The following is a 20,264-nucleotide window of genomic DNA, read 5'->3' on the forward strand; positions in this document are numbered from 1 at the left end:
CGTCACGGCGCTCTCACGGCGTAGAACGACTTGCTGTCTCTTCTATGCGGTTTTCTTCTATGTACGTCAAGCTGTAAACCCGAGTGACTGCGCCTGCTGGAAGACTGGTCGGGTTAGCGAGAGTTGTTCAACCGGCTGACAGACAACAACGGAGCAGCGGAGAGCTGCCTGCCATTACTAACAGTTTGACGGCTTAACCGACTAACGCTATTTGGTTAGCTTTTGGAGCTGTGGCTGGGGAAGGTCAGCAAAACCCCAGTTTGATGCGGGAATTAGCAGCCATTCGTTAGACAGCCTCCACCTGTTATTCGCTACATCGAGGGGCTAAGTTAGCTAACTTCAACGTTCCGGCTGACTGCTAGCTCACATTAGCTAATTGTGACAGTTTCTGCCCCTGCTGCGTATCAGATTAAGGTAAGTTTTTTTCTCCAATAGTTAACAGTGTTTTCTTTTTTGCTATTTCACGACATATGTGTTTGGTTGTTCTCTACAGTTGTGACCGCTAACTCCCGATAACAGTACACTATGTTTCTGATGACTTTAATAGTTGTTGTGAGAACAATAAACGAGTAAACATCCCGTTACCATTAGCGCTGGGCTAAAGTTACCGAGCCTCAGTAAGATCGGTAGCTGTTCGGGTTAATTCACGATGAAAGTTATTCCCAGTAAAAGAAAGCAGGGCTGTCAATTCTTGTATTGTTTTGAATTTGGAGTCTTTGCTTTATAACTTACGTATATTATACAGTTTTTCGCACCGAGTCACAAGCTCCAGGTTTAATTCGCCTCATGTTCAGTTTGTTGTTACTTCACTGTTCACGACGAGGTAACGTAGTTCCATAAAGGCGAGATGTGTGGATGTTTTTTTATTAACTCTCTGCGGTCAGGAGACTGCTTTTGCTTGGACGTTACGATACTAGAAACGTTTAAAGACGATGTAGCGAAGATTTTGATCTCTTTGGTCTGTTTAGCTGTTTTGACACACCTGTAGATAAACAGCGGAACATCAGTAATTCCTAACATATCTCAGCTGCGTAGCTAACTAACTTCAGTGGTTGAGCAATGCTGTATTGAGAGAATCAGTATTAGGTCCACTAACATGGTATCCATCATGGGCCGGTCTCAGCTTGGCTGTGACAGTTAATGCCCTAAGCGTTTCTTTGTGCCTAGCTTATAAAGGGATAAACATGAGCTGGCTGCTAGGAGTCTTAATATCAGCCACACTGTGGTCTAGTGACATTGATGTATATTAATGGAAAGCCTTTAAAGCAGAAGTATCAGTCTAATGTAACCCTGCTCATTGTGATTTTATACAAGATTAAAATAAAGGTGGTGGAATTTGTGATCAATAATTATTAAATATATGCACAGGCATCTATGTCAGCTGGGAAAGATATTTTATTTTAACTGGCATTCCCCTCCTTGTTTTGTATTGTGTGAAGTAGTAACATTAGTTAGCATTAGTTAGGTGTCAGACTGACATGCCTTGACATGATTATGAAACTGCACTCTGAAATCATCATCTGTGATAATGAAAACAGAGCTAGGCCGCTGTCAATTATTAACAGGCTAATGGCATTTTATTAGTTATTGCATTAGCACTGTTGGAGAGTTTATGGCAAGTTTGATGTTTTCATGAAGCAGGATGAATATTTATTCAAATATAAAGTAGGTGTGTGCATTCACATGATCAGGGCTCATAATATAATTTTTTGATTGTAGCCTACAAGTAGCCTACACTTGATATGCAAATAGAGTTTGAGTACATCTCAATAAATGGAGTAGCTAAGTGTGGAGAGCTGCAAGTAATTTCTGCATTGTCATTGGTGCTCACTCATAGGTGGGTACCAATTCTTTGTTTCTTTATCATTGTCCCTTAAAGATGTGACAGTGAAGGCTTAATCAGGGTCAGACAAATGATTGAGGTTGGCTTGTTAAAGTTTTACATTTCATCTTCCACAGTTGATACACCTATGGTGCGTGTTAGGAAAAGATATATGAACAACTTACTTATGGTTTGATTGATCCAGTACTTGTAAAAAATATCTGTCACCAGGTTGCTTCTGTTGTTGCAGTGGTTGTAAGTGGATTTCCCTGAGATATGAATGGAAGTTGAACCTTTACAGATTGCTCATATCTTTCCTGCAAGGAGCAATGGTTGGTTGATTTTTTTCAACCACAAGGTTCTAAATAACATTACATTAAAGGTTTCCAGGCATTATCTGAATTGCAGGCTTGTATGTCTGAGTAGAACAAAACTAATTAAACTTACGTAGGCACCTAGCATTTTCCCTCCTTTGTAAAATTTGGTTTTATTTAATTGGGCATGGAAGGCGCCGGGACATTTCAAGTTGATGTTGCTTGTCCACTGCTAACCTCACTCGTAGCCCATGGTTAGAGTTGCACAAAGCCTGTTTAAATATTTAACCTATGAAGATTAAATAAATAATGACTCACATACTGATGGGGAGCAGTGTACGTATAAATGCACAAGGTCAGTAATATGTGCAGTTACTATTTGTAGTTGAGTGATGTATGACAGTGTATTTGCTGATTAAATTTCATTTGTGTGTGTAGGTATAAATAGATAAATATAAAGTACGTGATGAACAACACACAATCGAATAATGCACTAATGGTACAATACATTTGTTCTTTCATTTGTCCTGGTAGATGTTTTGCTTTGTCTCCTAATAATTGCACAGATTTTGTATGCTTAAGCTGTATAGCAAATGGCAGACTCACTCAGATTGGGTTTCATATGGATGGGCATGGGATTTTCTCCCTCACTGCTTGCATCCCTTTATGTTTATTTGTACTTTGAGAATGCGTGCCAGTCTGATGGTACCATGGCAACTAGCATCAGGTGGAAAGGTGGCACAGCATTTCTCTGCTGAGTCATGCTGTAATCGAACAGTGCCGGTAAAAATGATGTCAGACAATGATATCAAAACATGTTCTAGTATCATTAGCTTTAGCTTTAATGTGTCACATCTTTCAGATTAAGTTATAGATTTGAAATGGATCACAGAGAGGAGTAGTAAAATACACAAAACCCACCATCAGGGTGTGATTATATATCACTGACAAATATTTTATTAATATTTCACATGTTGTGCTGTCTTCATTCTCAGGTTGCTGCTACGGGCTACAGTTTGTTTACAGTACAGTATTGCAATGCTTTCTCCTTAAAAAGCAGCAAACATTCTGTCTAAATTGTTCTTGCTGTCAGGAGTGGTGGTTCAGATGTATGCACTGCACATTTAGTAGCACTTTGAAAAGCTAATGTGGCTTCCTGTTTTGCTTGGATCATGCTTGTGCACAAGGACATTCTATGGTATGCGAGCCAAAATACAAACCATATTGTAGTGGAAGACTGCCAGTGAACATGCATGTAAACAAAGGGTGATTGAAGAGATATTTAAGAGATGAACAGAAATACAAATGTCCTGTGACAATTGAAATGCCTCAACACATTTGTCAGACCTTGATGCAATGCAGGAAACACTAAATGTAAATATATAGGCTAGCTATTGTTTGTTTAAAGGAAAACCCCACAGGGTACTTTGAACAAAGACAACAGGTAAACCTCTCAAAGCAAGACACAATTATTAAAGCAATCCTGCATAAATATAGATTTTTTTAAATGCTGACGTATTTCATTGTTAGGTGTGTTTATATTAATCATACGTAGCAATAAGACATTTAAATTATGGCTATTTAATGTAACATCTATCACTTGGGTATTTTAAAGTTGGTGTTGAAGTGTGTTTGGGCCATTTTTTAAGGTGTTGGTGTAGAATCTTAAACAGCTGGAGCTGTGGAGATGGGTCCAGGATCTGCAGCAGTGTTTCTGAAGACATAGGGGGGTATGTTGTGTCCTCCTTGGGTTGAGACCGGGCCATTTGAACCCTGTGGTCTCTATCGGCTTATTGTTCAGCTCTGGCTGCGTCCCTCTCCACTGATGTCACAGCATTCCAGGGAGCGGATAAATGAGTTAGTGTTAGGGCAGATGAGCAGCATCGTGAATGCTGCTGGTAATAGTGGGTCGAAGGGCACAAATATAGCAGTGTAACTGTGCAAACACACTCGCCAGCACTCTCTAGAACACCTACGCGCCTTCTCCAAGCCCTTTGTCCAGTCTGTGTGAAATATGACACTTTTTAAAACAAGATAGTATTTAGTAGATCAGGATAGGATGTTGCATATTGATATATCATTAAGTAACCTTACCACAGATAACGATTGGAGTGAGTGTTTTATCTAAGCTTTATTTTTGCCCTGCCCCCCACATTATTTGGGGGAGTGAGAGGTCATCTTAGTCTGTTTCCTGACCGAGGCCTGTATAGATGAATGTGACCCTTGGTGGACTCGCCAAGATGTCACACTCCATTTGTGCTGTGTGCCTGGGCAGGAGAAGGAACTGTTTGGACTTACCCAGGATGTCAAGATACATTTTTCATGACTCATTCTGCCTCATGCACTATTCATGTCTGGTCAGTGTTTCCATCATTGACCTTTTAGGTAGCTTGTGATAGCCACTGATTGTTGTTTCTCACTGAAATGCAGAGAGTAGGAGGGTAACGTTACAAAATGTAATAGGCTACATCTAGGCACACCTTACCTCTAAACCTGCATCAAGAGTTAAATGACCTTATATAATGAGAGTGTATCTGAGTTTTCAGTCACTCTGTAGCTTTTAGCTCATTGCTTTGGTCCGTCAAATCCAATATGGACTGTTCTTATTAAACCCCAATACATGGCGGTACCCTGCAGTGTCCAGAAATGCAAGCACAGACCTTGCTGGGCATACTCTGTATGCCATTAGGAAGAAACAAGGGGTGTGACAACAGTTAAACATCTTACAAGCAGTTATTCATTTAAGTATTAGCAAACAGAAACAGAGGGAATACAGGACTGGTAATGTTTCATTTTGCTAGCAGCAACCTGTGTCCAGCATAGATGTCGGAAATGCTGGTTGGTCGTTACACTTTGATTCTACAAAAGCAAATTTTCTTCAGCTCAAAGTTTACTATGTGTCATTAGTATACAGGCCACTGAGGCCAAGCAGAAGGAACAGAAAGTGTACGGTGATAACCCGCATTTCATTCGTCATACATGTGGTCAAAAGCCACAGCAGCACATGTGACAAATGACGCGACAGAAGTATCAGCCACAAGTGTTCAGTTATTTCCACCTTCTCTGCGTTTGTCTCTAGCTACTGGTGCGTGATGCCATTCAGACTGTCATGGATAAATATAGTGGAACTAATATGGCTCAAATGGAATAGTGTTGTGTGTGTTATAACACTTGGCTCTTTCTTCACAGGTTTTCAACATGCTGCAGTAGAGTGATGTACAGAGCGTTGATATTAATAATGGCGATTTGGGGAGTGGAAGGATGCGCCAATTCAGAGAGCTGCCCAACGGAGCCGCCCAATTCCACCAGGGACTTCTGCTACTCAGCCCGAATCCGCAGCACAGTACTCCAGGGCTTGCCCTTCGGAGGGGTACCTACAGTCCTTGCCCTTGATTTTATGTGCTTCTTGGTGAGTCATTGTCTGACAAATGGGGTGCCCAGTTATTAGAGATAATGAGTATATTTTTGTACCATTCATCAAAACATCCTATGATGATCCATCAAGCTGTTATGTAACTGTTGTTCAGTAGGTTTTCTGTAATGTAAATAAAGGAACTAGAGGTGTTAACAGGCTGTTTTGTACTTCTAGGTGCTGCTGTTTGTGTTCTCCTTCCTGAGAAAAGTAGCATGGGACTACGGGCGCCTTGCTTTGGTGACCGATGCTGACAGGTAATTAGAACATACAAGGCCTTTTGCCATGTAACATCAGGTATGGCACTGTGTATAAACTATGGCTGAAGTTTGATTTTAGCATCCTGCTTTGATTATACAAGTAACAAATGTTGAATTCATGCTAATGGTTAAGGTTTTGTTTGGTAGATACCAAACTGTTTGGCTCACAGGCTGAAAAGATGCTGACATAAATTACTTCCTAAAATAGTATCCTTGTATTTGTGTCAAACCATTGTTTATACTCTGTATTAACTTAAACTATACTTTGAACGATGACTCAGTGCAAAGAATGATTTATCTTGGCAGAGAAAGGCACTGTTCAACTAACTAGCTACCACGTGATGACAGGTTAGTTACACACACAGGAGTTGTACAACACTTTCTACAGAGGCAGCGTAGCAGGCAACAAGTCCAGAGACTGCCTAATTCACAGCCATTATTACACTACATCTATACCAATATGTTTTCTTTTTAAAACGGCATATTAAAACAAACACGATTTCTGTTTAGATGAGTGTTTTATCCCCATACCAGCAATTATTCCCATTCATACTAACACGCCTGAAATTGATATTACATGACCATTCATCAGCACTGGCCATGCACAAGCCAGTGTAAACAAGAAGCAGATAGTTTACTGTGCAGCTAGCTACACAACTACTACAAACAAAGAGAAACTAAGACAGCTGTAGCATTATTAAATGCAGAATTTGACTGTCCAACAGCTGCTGGCAAAGAGAAAATGGTCAGTAATGTTTCACAAATTCATATTAGATATTGCACTAATGTATGGTAGTTTTAGCTTGTAAGACCCAAAGAAGAGGTTCATGTGGGTGTCTGTCATTGTCTCATTGTTTTGTCTTCATTAACCGGCCAATGCAACTACTGAGTTTTCAAACACTGCAGTGGCGTGGCCACCAAGAGTAAATGTTGCAAAACTCAAAACGTTTAAAAATGTATTAGTGTGAATGAAGCTTTTAAGCTCTATGTGATTTGAATATGGTCAGAAAGTGTTTGTGGCAGTGTGGTCAATGTGACAAAAGCTTAACACCTATAAAGGGGGTCTAGCGTTCAGCTGCTGGTTTTCAGGAGGCACCAGCTATTGTGGATGTCAACCAAGTTTTATGAGTATCTGGAACTTGACAGTTCTGGATGTTGGTTAAAAGTCCTGTGTTCTTGCTCTGAGGGGGATTTACGTAGTTTGCAACAGAAGCAAACATCACAAGGATGGAACTCAAGACAGGAAGTCAGCATCAGCCATTTCCCTTGTTATAGCAATCAAACACACATTTTCATGCTTTGTCACTTGTTAAGTTGTTCACTTTGAAATAGAGCTGGGGGAATAACCCTGAAAGGGAAGAAGAAATGAAGAATGATTAGTCATTATCAATTTAAAAATCCCTTCAGGCCCATTTCCCAGACCACTTTAAAACCACTGTCTGCGTCTCAACCCCATGCAGTGTAGTTACCGTATGATTATATGGCAGATATTTCTGGATAATTTGAGATTGATGTCTGCACTGATTGAATTTAGAGAAAAGTTTGGAAACAGCTCATCAACAAGGACTCATTTCTATTCTATTCTCCTTTTAAACTGCTTCGCCATGTGATGAAACAAAAATACTTATCCAAGTTGTGAGGGAGAGAGGGATGAGACATCACTACAGACCAATTTGACTGTGAACCCTGAAAAATACATGACACAGTGCTCCATCACCTACATCCCCCTGCTGTGTTTGTGCGATGTTGCAGCTACACTATTTTTGCAGCTGCATGTGAGCAGAGGATTGGGGTTGCAGCATGGTGGGAGGATGGGGAGGGGGTGGCAGCATGGGACACTTTTGTAACACACAGGAAATGTAGTTTGTTGTCTCATGATCCTGTGCTGACTTGAGACCATTGTCTGTCTTTTAAAATTCTTCTAAACTATAAGTGAATGTTCCCTCGCCAGGAAACGTGGCTAATCATCTGACATGGGTGTACAGTACATTTGATGTGTCCACCACTGTTCCAGCTTCATAAGCACTAACTGAAAGGGTGATTATCAAATCATAGGTAATCAGTGCAGTTATGTGGCTGGATAATGTATACCAGAATGAACCGAAACCTTCATTGGTATGCCTGTGGTGTAATATGCTTCCCCAGATTTTCTTTGACCTAGCTGCAGTAGTGGCCGATGGGGCCATTTCCTCCTAACTGAGCTGAATGGCTTTGTTTTGCTTCTCTTTTCTACCAGACGAAGGGATCAGCAATACAGTCGCCTGGATGATCGGGAATAGTATGTTATTTCTCCATATAGACTCACTGCCTTCTCCTTTTTCTCCTTTCCTCTCTCTGTAGCTAACCTAACCCATAACTCTTTTCCTCTCCACCCAGGCCGCTGTGGGTCTCTGAGTCTGTTTTTCACTTTTGATGGTTTAGTTTTTCTCTTCCTTCTCCAGGCGTTTCCCAGTGCCAGACTCCTAATTATTCTCCCTCTCACTGCCACTCTTATACTTCTGCTGTTGGGTGTCCCTGTCCTCTCTCACCATCCTAATCAGATCTGTGTGTGCTAATCCGTGTGTTGACCTCCTTATGAAGCAGAGACTTCTTCTTCTTCTGTCTGAGCGGACTGTATGAGCCGCGCAGACAGGATGCGTACAGGGAGAGGTAATGCTTCCCTGATCTATGGTTGTTTGTAGACAGGCCCTAACATGGTGCACCTCCAGTATATCCTGTCTAGAAGAGCTGAGATGAGCCATTCCTACATGTACTTCTCAGAGGAATGTGGGAGAGGAGGTCTGGTGGTGGCTCACAACCACAGGCTCTCTCCTCATTCCATTAAAGATCTCTTAGAGCCCTGGCCGACGTCATGCGTTCATGTAGTACTTAACTGTGAACCTGTCTTGGAGCTCCAGCAGAGTCTGGCGCCTCTTCATATTTTCCAGTTAATTGAACAGACATGACCCTCCTCAGGTCAAATATGAGGTCAAATGTATGTGTAGTGATAAAGTCTTGATGATATTACGTCAAATAGCACCCATGGCTCTGCTGGACATTCTCCATAAAACTTCCTCTTGATGATCACTGGGTCTGTGTTGTGGTTATTGGTGAATACTAGACCTCTGCCTTCTACCTACATCGCTACCTTTCCCCTGAAAGTGATGGTGTAAAGTAGACTCCTTACACTTAAAGCTGCATGAAATGTGGCTGCAGAGAGTATTCCTGCGGTCGTCTGGTTAACCAGCACAAATCCTGTGTGGATCCCACGCAGGATAATCATGGGTGACTCTCTCCAGTCCATTTCAGGGCGTGTGTTGGTGTGTGTGTTTTGTCTTGTCAACGTTCCACACTGATAGTAATCCCACTGTCATGAAGCACAAATAACTAACATCCCCTTGTGGTTCGTGCTGATGTTTGGTCGTTGTGTAACATCATGCAAATACAATCTGTTGTGTTTTCTGGCAGTGTGGCCTCTGCTATGACATCAGAAACACCTGAGCGCTATGAAAGGCTCACCTCAGTCTCCAGCTCTGTGGACATTGATCAGAGAGACACAGTGAGTGTGTTATCATTCTTACAGGATGAACTATGTTCTTTTCATGTACAAGTACAACCCCTTGAGTTTCTCCACTGTCTTCTTTCTTAGGGTTTCTGCTCCTGGCTAACTGCCATCTTCCGCATCAAGTGAGTCAAGCTACTTACAGCATGTTGGGAAAAGGACAAATTGGTGTTACACAGATTAAAATGGATATTATATTTTTTCTACTTCAAATCCCTTAAAGTAGTTGGCTTGGTTGCTGTGTTCTCTCTCTAGGGATGAGGAGATACGGGAGAAGTGTGGTGAGGACGCAGTGCATTACTTGTCCTTCCAGCGACACATCATTGGCCTGCTGGTTGTGGTGGGCGTCCTCTCTGTGGGCATCATCTTGCCTGTTAATTTCTCTGGAAACCTGCTTGGTAAGTTGATGAATTTGTAACAGCAGGTCCTTGTATGTTTGTTCTAGCTGTTTCATGTTGTTTTCATCATTCTTTCTTTTCATTGTTGTCTTTTCTTATCCGTCTTGATGTTTTACTGTTCTATAAATATAACTACACTGCACACAAGTATACAAATCTTTGTCAACTACTCAATTTACTCTTTTCCTGTGTGACTAAATGTTTGATCATAGAGTCAGAGAGTTCATCTCCTCTCTGCAGCAATAATCTAACATTTTTACTTTCATATAAAATTACTTGCACCAGACACCATCATTTATCAGGCATTTATTATGGCTGTCTCCTCTCTTTGTTTATCTTGTGTCACGAGTTGCACTGCCTAATATGAAAGCATACTTTTCACTTTGTATAATTAATGGTAAATTAGTCTAACAAATACCCATTTGTTTCTCTAACAAAATAAACCATGTTCCACATTCCCTGCTGAATTATGTACGGTGCAGTACAATATAATACTTTTTTTCTTTTCTTTTTGAAACAGAAAACAATGCATATAGTTTTGGGAGAACCACTATAGCAAATTTGGACACTGAGTGAGTAGTTCTTTTAACTTCACTTTATTTAGCATAAACTCTTCTCTGAAGCTTTGTGTTTTTAATTCACTTTCCAGCCCCCTAATCAAACCTTTTTTTACCCTTCATTTCCCCAGCAATACACTACTGTGGCTACACACCACCTTTGCATTTTTCTACCTGTTACTGACGGTGTATAGCATGAGACGGCACACTTCCAAGATGCACTACAAGGAGGATGACCTGGTGGGTGGCATGCTTTCAGAACATTCTCCTTTTGGACACGAGTCTGAATGTTGTGGCTAATTCCCTTTCTTTACTTCCACACAGGTGAAGCGCACTTTATTTGTGAATGGAATATCCAAATACGCCGAGGAGAGTGAGATAAAGCAACACTTTGAGTAAGCACTTGTCACTGTTCTCTTAGTTCCAAAATTAATGTCTCACAATGAATGCTTAAATCTGTCTTTCTCTGTCTTTTTATAAAAAGGTTTCATCACACTGTCATCATGGGTTTTTAGCTGTGCAGTAACTAAATTAAGGTGTATGAGAGCCATGCCTTTTCTTGTTAAAAGCAGCTGTTTTGTCCTCGTTCTTATGGCTGGGATCAGACAATGATGGGCCTATATGTGTAATCGTCCATAATAAGAGCCAGATGAGCAAGGGTATGCAAGTCATGTGTCAAGAGACCATGGAGGGGGTGTTTGGCTCAACTCCTACTCGGCCAAATAGTATTAACCAAAATTTTATCTTTGCTCCTGCGCTGAGAAAAACCCTTCACAGCTGAGCAAATTCCCCTTCACTCGCTTTTACCTTTTGTGGGCTTGCCAATGTTAATAAAATGTGGCACAGAGATGTGATCTACCGTAAATACACACATACACACTGCTCCTTTTGTCAAGAATGTGAAACTATTACACAACGTGTACATTGGTACTTCTGTGACTGGATCCAATCTGTCACCTTCACCCTCCGTTTCCTTCTCTCTTAGGAATGCGTATGAAAACTGTGCTGTCCTGGAAGCTCGGATCTGTTATGACGTGGCCAGGCTGATGTATCTCAACTCTGAAAGGTAACAAGTTCAACGCTTTAACCTTAAGGGCGTGAGTGTGTGTTTACAGTTTTTGTAGCCTGTTTCACTGAAATAGTCCTGCAGTCTGACACAGCTCCTGTTTTGTATGCAGGAAGAAGGCCGAGCGCAACAAGAAATTCTTCCTTGACCTGCAGGGCAAGGAGCATATTACCACCATGATCAATCCAAAGCCCTGTGGACACCTTTGCTGTTGTGTCATCAAAGGCTGTGAGCGGGTCAGACTAACATCTCTCTAACTTTATCTCAGAATTGCACACTATTAAAACTTGTTTACAAGCTCTTAAAACTAACAGTATTTTAAAGGGGAAGATAAGAAGACGAAGACTTCTATATGAGTTGTCATTTGTAAGGAAGCAGGGCAAAGCAGGAATAATATAAACCCTGTAAAGCTTATCCTAAGTATTTTGACAAATAGGCATCACATATTATAATACTATCACTCTACTACAGCCAATGCAAATACTGCTAAGGATATGACTGCTCACACCTTATTTTCATTCCAGTCTCTAACATATACTGATAACACCTCAGTTTGACACACACTAACTAAGTAACTAATTGCACAAAGTTGATAAGTCATCCCAGAGGTTGTCTAGTATTTCAGACAATACTGGTAATATCTGGTATAGTATTTTTTTATAATGTTAAATAAAAAAGCAAGTTATACCGTAGTTTGATATTTAGAGCATAATAATTAAATTTAATCATACCCTTTGTATTAACTGATAATCTAATTCCTGTTGCTATTACCTTGCATTACAGTAATGGTGAATAAGGTAAAATCACAGGCTCTGACTTTATGTGAATGTCTCTCACAGGAGGAGGCAGTGGGCTACTACACCAAGCTGGAGGGACAACTGAAAGATGACTATAGGAAAGAGAGGGAGAAGGTCAACAGGAAACCTTTAGGAATGGCCTTTGTCACCTTTCAGAATGAGTCCATCACTGCCACGTAAGTACATTAACACATTGTAATAAAATTGTTTTTGTACCTGGGAGATACCTCTTGAGGCACCTTATCTATCGTTTGCTTCTCTGTCTATTCTCAGAATTTTGAAGGACTTCAACGCTTGCAAGTGTCAGGGATGTCAGTGTCGTCGGGAGCCCAAGAGCTCTCAGTTCAGTGCCAAACTGCACACACACAACTGGACTGTCGGCTACGCCCCTGATCCACAGAATGTCTACTGGTGAGAACACATTCATACTCTTAACCACAATCTTAGTATCACGCTGAGCTATAATTGAACTTCATTCCACTGTGGAGAGTCTTTCTTACACCAAATGAAAAACCAGTATTTGAGGTGCAGTATCAGTTTACTGGCCAGCTGTATCCATAACCGTGGGTCATCACCCAGTGTCGGTCTAACCGCTGCATAACCTTTATCCCACAGGGAGCATCTGTCAGTGGGAGGATTCTCCTGGTGGCTCCGCTGCTTGATCATCAACATTGTCCTCTTCATCCTCCTGTTCTTCCTCACCACCCCGGCTATCATCATCTCCACCATGGACAAGTTCAATGTGACCAAACCAGTGGAGTACCTGAATGTGAGTGTTCAGGCGCTCTCTGCCGTCACAATGCTGAAGTAGAATGATTGCAAAAGACACTGAAGGAGAATAACAAAATAAACGAGCAGTGTTGAAGTCAGAGGTGGCATTAGTCAGCATATGCAGGAATTCACCTCCTGTGTTTCTTGACACAACATGTCTGTGTCTCTGATCTGTTCTCCAGAATCCAATCATCACCCAGTTCTTCCCCACCCTGCTCCTGTGGTCCTTCTCTGCCTTACTTCCTACTATTGTCTACTACTCTGCCTTCTTCGAAGCCCACTGGACCCGGTATGAGTCTTACTTTCCACAGACAGTAGCTGTAGTTTATTCAGAGTCCTGCTGTCTTTATTGCCATTTGAGGTGTAGTTTGTGTGTTTCGTGTCTGTTTTAATGTATGTAAATTTAATCTGGCCTTGTAGCTCAGGAGAGAACAGGACCACAATGCACAAATGCTACACATTCTTGATCTTCATGGTCCTGTTGCTGCCCTCCCTAGGACTCAGCAGGTATGGCACACTGTAATTTATTGCCTGAAATACAACTACATTTTTGCATCAAACCATTTTTGTCGGAGCCATAATATTTAAGTTCATTGCTTTCTTTTTTTGTATCTTTGCAGTTTGGATGTTTTCTTCCGCTGGCTATTTGACAGAAGATTCTTGGCAGATGCTAAAGTGAGATTTGAGTAAGTAGCAGAGTTTTATGGATGTTTGGGAACAACTGTGTAGTGTTTGGTTATGATTAATTCAGTCATTTAGAAATGCTCTAGCTAAGACTTGTATAGTTAAACTGATGTGGAATTAAATTGGCCTCTGCAGTAATGTGTTTTCAAACTTTCAGTTTGAAGCGATAATTTGAACGTTATATTGCCACGGATTTCCTGAATCGATTGAGTTTTAATTCACGAGATCCCATTTCAGTTTGATTGGGTTCCCAATTCAATTAGAAGTGATTCAATCAGAGATGTCTCACTTACAGTTTCATTTGCTGTGATGTAATGCTGTAAATTGTAAATCTGAGCTGGTGCATTATTACAAATAAAAAAAATTATTATGAATGGACCCAAAGCAGTTACAAATGCACTTTTCTATTTACCATGACCAACAGTTTAGACCTGCATCTCAAGAAATGACTGATGTACTGGTAATTGTAGTGCAGTAGCTAAACTGTGTATGAACAGGTACTGGTACTCGCAGCTTCTTCTTACGCATCATCTTGCATATAGTTTTGCTTTAATTAGGCTCAACGTGATTTTTAATTCACTTCATATGTTTCTGAATTTCAAATACAGCCACACATCTGCCTTATCACTTGCTGATTTAGTGGTGTTTGTTTGCGTACCAGTGCACACCTATAGGGCATGGTTACATTGTGGTTTGTTTTGAATGTTATGAAACTGAAGCAGCACAAGCTCCAGGAGTTTGTCATGTTTCTGTGTAAAACATGGTCACAAATATAGAAACTGTCAGAAGAGTGAAGAATGATGAAAGGATGGAAAAAAACCTTTCCTTTTACCAATTCAATCACTGACACAACCGGCAGCTATTGGAGACTTTTTTAAGGTGGAATCTTTTTGTGTGCTTGATTGATGTATGGAAAGAATCAGTACACCTTGAACTTTGACCATTTTGTTTGTTTCCATTAAATCTCTTGCATGAAACACACTGTAGTGACCAGATGTTCTGTAGATACATTACAACTGGATTTCATCTTTATTTTATTTTACTTTATTTTAATTTCATAAAAATTGGAAGAGCATCGTTCTGATGACACTTTCATTTTATGAATTGATTCAAGTGAAGATCAGTTTTAATTGTGAAATTGAACCCTCCCTCAGTGATAATGACCTTTTTTTCTTTGCTCTTTAGGTGTGTGTTCCTTCCTGACAATGGAGCCTTCTTCGTCAACTATGTCATTGCATCTGCATTCATTGGAAATGCCATGGACCTGCTGAGGATACCCGGTCTCCTCATGTACATGATCCGCCTCTGTCTGGCTCGCTCTGCAGCCGAGCGGAGGAACGTCAAGAGGGTTAGTCCCTACTCTGGTCACCGAGTGTAAACCATTCATGGGTCCATGAGAAACATATTAGTTTGGGGCGGTGCGTGGCGCAGTGGTTAAGGCGGCCGCCCCATGTAGATTTCCTGTCTATCTATACTGTGTGCTATCAAATAAAGGCAAAAACGCCAAAAAAATATACTTAAAAAAAAAAAAGAAACATTAGTTTTAGACTTACTATCTGGATATACGTGCTCTTTAGCGTCTACTGTGAAACTGAATGGGGAAGTAATTATTCCATTGTGTGCATGAACAGGACTTTTAAGCAGCTGAAAATCAGAAAGCCAAGATTTTGATCTCCTACTGTACATAATTAATATAATTACTGAGAATCTGCGCTAAGATTTTTAAATTGGAAATAATTTTAATGTCAGGTTTATCAGTTTGTGATGTAGAGATTGAAATTAGGATGTGTGAATTTTTACTTTTCTTTTAATATCTTGTCATTGTGTCTCCATAGCACCAAGCCTATGAGTTCCAGTTTGGGGCAGCTTACGCTTGGATGATGTGTGTTTTCACTGTGGTCATGACCTACAGCATCACCTGCCCAATCATCGTCCCTTTTGGTGAGTGCTGCCATCGAGTATCTGTGCTGGCTTACTGCTGTTTTACGTCATGAAGTGCACTGATTAAATGATTGCAGGAGAAACATGGAGGGCAGGCAGCATAGAGTGGTTCTGTTGTTGATTCAGAAGCTTATCAGCAGGCCTAATTGGATTATCTCCGCTGATTGTCTTGTCTGTGTGCAGGACTGATGTACATGCTGCTGAAACACCTCGCAGACAGGTACAACATGTACTACGCATATCTGCCATCCAAACTGGACAAGAAGATCCACTCTGGAGCTGTCAACCAAGTGGTGGCTGCTCCTATTCTCTGTCTCTTTTGGCTTCTGTTCTTCTCCACCGTTCGCTCTGGTAAGAGGAGGGCTCCACCTGCTGGCCGCAGATGTCCTAACATGCCTAAATATCGGCCACTGCAAAGTATAAGCACCTGTTAAACAAGTATCCCTCTTTGTGTCCTTCAGGGTTTTCAGCTGCAACGTCCATGTTCACATTCATAGTTTTGATCATCACAATCATCATCTGCCTTTCCCACGTCTGCTTCGGACATTTTAAATATCTCAGTGCTCACAACTACAAGGTAACTAAATACACCCCTCTTTTTGTTTTCTTAACTTTATTCCAACATATCAGACCAGCTTCATATTCAGCTACTCATTGTGATTGTGCCTTTTCTGTCCCAGATCGACACCCAGGAGCTTGATGGAGGGGAGAATGGACGTCCAGTGCCGTGTGCCACCAGCAGGGCAGCAGTAAGTATTCAGTCATGTTTATTTGTCATCAGCATCAAACAGCGAATGAGGGGGAATGGGACAAGATTTATGTTTAAGACTGTAGGTGCTGACCATAGCGTGAAAACAGGAAATCATAGGTTACACACTTTAAGTTATGCAAGGTGTTTTGACTTGAACCATGTCAAGGCACGAAGAACAAGGTCAGTCAGATTTTCCATATGCAAACAGAGACACAAAACAAACTCTATTCAGAACAAAGATTCAATGGAGCGAAATGGTAAAGATGAGTCAGAATGTTATATTTTAAAGAAACATTAATTTTGTTTTTGTATGTATACCAATATGTTGATTAATGGACCTTTTTTTAATTTTTGTATTGAAAATTATTTTCTTTAAACTTGAAGGGCAAAACAACGCTGCATCTGATAAGTTGTTGGTTTTATTAACTGATAACCAAAAAAGAAAAAGTACAGGCTGTGTTAGAGCCAATAATCGTTTGTTGTAAGGAAAACTTTCAGTAACATGAACTAGTTTTTAGACTTTAACTTTCTACCTCATTTCTCTTTCTCCTCCACAGCAAATGTACATTGCTCAGGTACTTCAAGACCCAAATTCAGATGGGGCGGGTTCAGGCAGTGGCGAGGAAGATGGCCAGGGGTCCTCGCAGGACGAGGAAATAATCAATGTTGAAAATGGCCTAAATGAGGACTTCCAGTCTGGTGAAGACAGCCTCATTGATAATGAAGTGCACCAGTGATGCTGCCTGGAACTGAAATAAATCCCCTAAATTAACTTGAGGAGTGCACTGAACATTTGAATTAAACTAGGAACTGAACAGCAGTTCTCCAAAGCATCTCAACCTCCATCGAGGGACTTAACACTAACCTAAGCACACTGTCTACTAAGGATTTAATGGATTGTTTCTCAAGGAGTCTGTGGTTCCTTCACTGGGTCTCATCAAACCACATCTTCAGTGCACCACCTGCAGAAGGGATGTACTCTAACAACATGAGGGCAACATCATCTCTCTGCTCCAATGTAGCCGAGGCACATCCTGAAACACTGCACATGGACCCGGGGAAAAGAAGGACACAAATGCACAAATGAACTTTTTTTTTTTTTTTTTTTGCCTTGTCTTGTAAGGGGAGTGATATTCTGTCTGTATTTCCTTAACATTATTGCACTTCAAAGAGAGGACCTGTCTGATAAGCTCGAGTTTCACTAAGGTACTGTAGTACAGCATGCCTTCAATTGCAAAGGGTGCAGGGTTTTTCCCCCATAATCCTTTGCCAGTATCTCTAATTGTCTGCACTAGATGCTTCCCCTAAATAAGCAGCTTATGAGAGAGGAGAGCAAGAGTTTTCCACACCAGCAGGTAGCCTGATCTGTGCAAATACGGTGGTCTCAAAACAGTTCTTCCAATTCCATAGAAGCCTTTCAAAAAACAAAGAAGAAAAAAAAAAGTCATTGCTACTAACACTCCTGGACGCTTCGACACTGTACCACTACAAACCTGTAGATTTGTGAAATAACCTTTTTTTTTTTGACATGGTATTTATTTGTAGGCATGGAATCTTAAATGTTAATAAGCTTGACACGTCCCTACACTGTGGAAGAGGATAATTCATATCTCGGTACACTACATTGGTGATGACCATTTTTGACGTCGAGTCCCTGAGCCTTTGTTGGTACTGCTGTTGGACTGCTGCTACTGATGCTGCCCCCCTGTAGGGGCGGATCCTTGCATGGCTGACACAGGAGGTCTGGAGGCCCAGAGCCTGCAGGTCTTTCTATGTGGCTCAGAGGATGGAGAGAAAGGCCTTTTTTTGGGGGGGGTGGGGAGTTTCTGAGTCAGTTTTAGATTATTCTAATTGTGACTAGTTCTCTTTATCTGTTGTTCTCATTGTTGTCTCTTTTTCACATATGTTTACATTTGTATGTAGAGATTCTCAGATTAGCAAATGGTGTAGGTGGCTCTTGCTAGTCTCATGAAAGAGGTGATCCACATCTTACCACTCAGCCCTCTGTCAGGTCCTCTTCAGTGTTTTGTGTAGATACTTCACTGTGTAGTTAGCATATTGTAAGTTCCAGGTATCACCGAGCATTGTTACATTTTCCCATTGTTGCCGCTACTTAGTGCTGAGTTTTAGATTGGAGAATTTGAACAGCGCAGTTTCAGCGATAACATATCAAATCCTGAGCTCAGCCACACAAGAGTTTATCAGTTACATCAGTGCACGAGGTCCAGTTCTAGTAATTGTCATTCTCATTTTCAAACCTTAGATTTATGCTTTTGAATACTGTCTCCAACCCCAACTACCAACCAGCCATTGATGGCAAAATTGAAAATCTATCCATGACGTTGTTTATATGAAGTACTTGTATATCCCCCCACAATTATACATTCCACTTGCAGATCCACCGATGAGCTCTGTGAGGCCTGTGGCAAAGACATAGCGCCACACTGCAACATTTTCCTGATCTGCATCAGCCATATGAAGCAGCTTATTCTAAGGTTCACCACCACCCACACACACACACACAAACATTTGCTTTAACAAAACAACCAAGTGACAAGTACTCATGTGAAACGCAGTGCTCATGCAGTTATAACTCAGGATTTAAGAAGCCTCTTTTTTCTGTACACTGTGAGCTGCCCCATAAGACATAAAGACGATTGTTGAAAAAGCAAGGCAAAGTGCTGCAGACAAAGTACCACTACACTGCAGTCTGTCAATATGGACCAATTATTATTACTATTGGACCATAAGATTAAAAAACATGTATTATCCAGCTGCTCAGAGAGCCATTGTGGGAAATGTGCACTAATCTTACTTTCACTTATATGACTGACAGAGAAGGGTACGACCCCTGTGGGTGTGACAGCAACAATGGTGAACCCAAACTGTTTCCATAATTCCTCCATGGGTATATCAACACTACATATGGATATATTATTATGGTAATGATGAGAATTGTCTGACACCATTGAGTCCGGTGCTCTTCTAGTCATGATAGGGTGATTTTATTTTTTATACCTCTTCATTTTTATACCTCTGAGATGTCTTGAAATCTCTGAATGTGTCCTGTCAAAATAACATATACTGTCCAGCTCCGAGAGAGAGAGGCTTAAAAAAATCTCATCTTGTAACAACTTCAGTTAAAAAAATACAAAAAAACACTGAATGTAGTTTAATTGCTCAACTTTTTTTGCTAAGTTGAATGAAGGTGAAGTAATTAAAGTGTGATGGCTGTATTTACACAGCTTTGAAAGGACAGTTCGCTAGCTAACCAGAAATAGTTTTACACTACAATAGAACCAACTGATGTCCAGTCCCACGTTGCGGCTTCTCATTTGATCTACATATGTCAGTCTGACGATTGTAGTGTAGTCTCTCCAAGTCTACCATCCTCATGATGAATGAATTTTATATTATCTTAACATCTGCATAGATAGCTGGACTCACTGGAAATATATGCATTGTCTATTTCTTGTTTTTTTGTTTTTTTGGTCACCACCTGTCAAAGACTCTAACAGAAGCTATCAGCTGTGTTAAAAACGGGCAGTGAAATGTTTCTGTGTCTCAAAACTGCACAGTTAGAATGTGTTTTGTGAGCTTTGCCTTTTTTTTTTTAGTTTTTACATTTTTCTAGATAGGACGAGTAACAATAGCAGGTTTCAGCATTTGACTGTCTCATTTTTTTTTCATTCTTTACAAAGGGCCGTCTGTACAACAGATATACTGCATATCTGCTTCCCCCAGCTCTTTGAACAATAAATCTGTATTTAATCAAGTTTGTCCACTATAGAGTTTGTTTAAGAGCTACAGCGTATTGTCTGGAGGAATAAAGAACAACTTTACCTCTTTCCGTGTATAAAAGTGAAATTGATACAGAGGAAACGCTTTTACAGTTGAGTTCAGTGCACTCGGAGGTTTTCCAGCTGCAGCCTTACTTGGTGCTGAGGAAC

The 20,264-nt window shown here is 40.7% G+C and overlaps 1 protein-coding gene across 2 annotated transcripts; it reads left to right on the forward strand.

Moving 5' to 3' along the window:
• The first annotated feature begins 94 nt into the window (after nucleotides 1–94).
• Nucleotides 95–20,072, forward strand: LOC310998291 (CSC1-like protein 2). Of its 2 annotated transcripts, XM_083988265.1 has the most exons (24): nucleotides 95–414; nucleotides 5,326–5,545; nucleotides 5,726–5,805; nucleotides 8,045–8,086; nucleotides 9,256–9,346; nucleotides 9,437–9,474; nucleotides 9,605–9,747; nucleotides 10,268–10,319; nucleotides 10,436–10,544; nucleotides 10,629–10,699; nucleotides 11,290–11,370; nucleotides 11,483–11,606; nucleotides 12,210–12,343; nucleotides 12,441–12,578; nucleotides 12,783–12,936; nucleotides 13,121–13,227; nucleotides 13,359–13,445; nucleotides 13,559–13,624; nucleotides 14,808–14,970; nucleotides 15,458–15,563; nucleotides 15,747–15,914; nucleotides 16,025–16,140; nucleotides 16,244–16,312; nucleotides 16,872–20,072. In XM_083988265.1, the coding sequence occupies exons 2-24, from the start codon at nucleotides 5,351–5,353 to the stop codon at nucleotides 17,049–17,051; spliced, it is 2,514 nt and encodes an 837-aa protein (XP_083844391.1). In that variant the 5' UTR covers nucleotides 95–414; nucleotides 5,326–5,350; the 3' UTR covers nucleotides 17,052–20,072. The 2 variants fall into 2 exon arrangements, with proteins under 2 accessions (XP_083844391.1, XP_083844392.1); XM_083988266.1 differs by lacking the exon at nucleotides 8,045–8,086.
• The last annotated feature ends 192 nt before the right edge of the window (nucleotides 20,073–20,264 follow it).

Source organism: Trachurus trachurus (genome assembly GCF_905171665.1).
Source record: "Trachurus trachurus genome assembly, chromosome: 15".
NCBI lineage: Eukaryota > Metazoa > Chordata > Actinopteri > Carangiformes > Carangidae > Trachurus > Trachurus trachurus.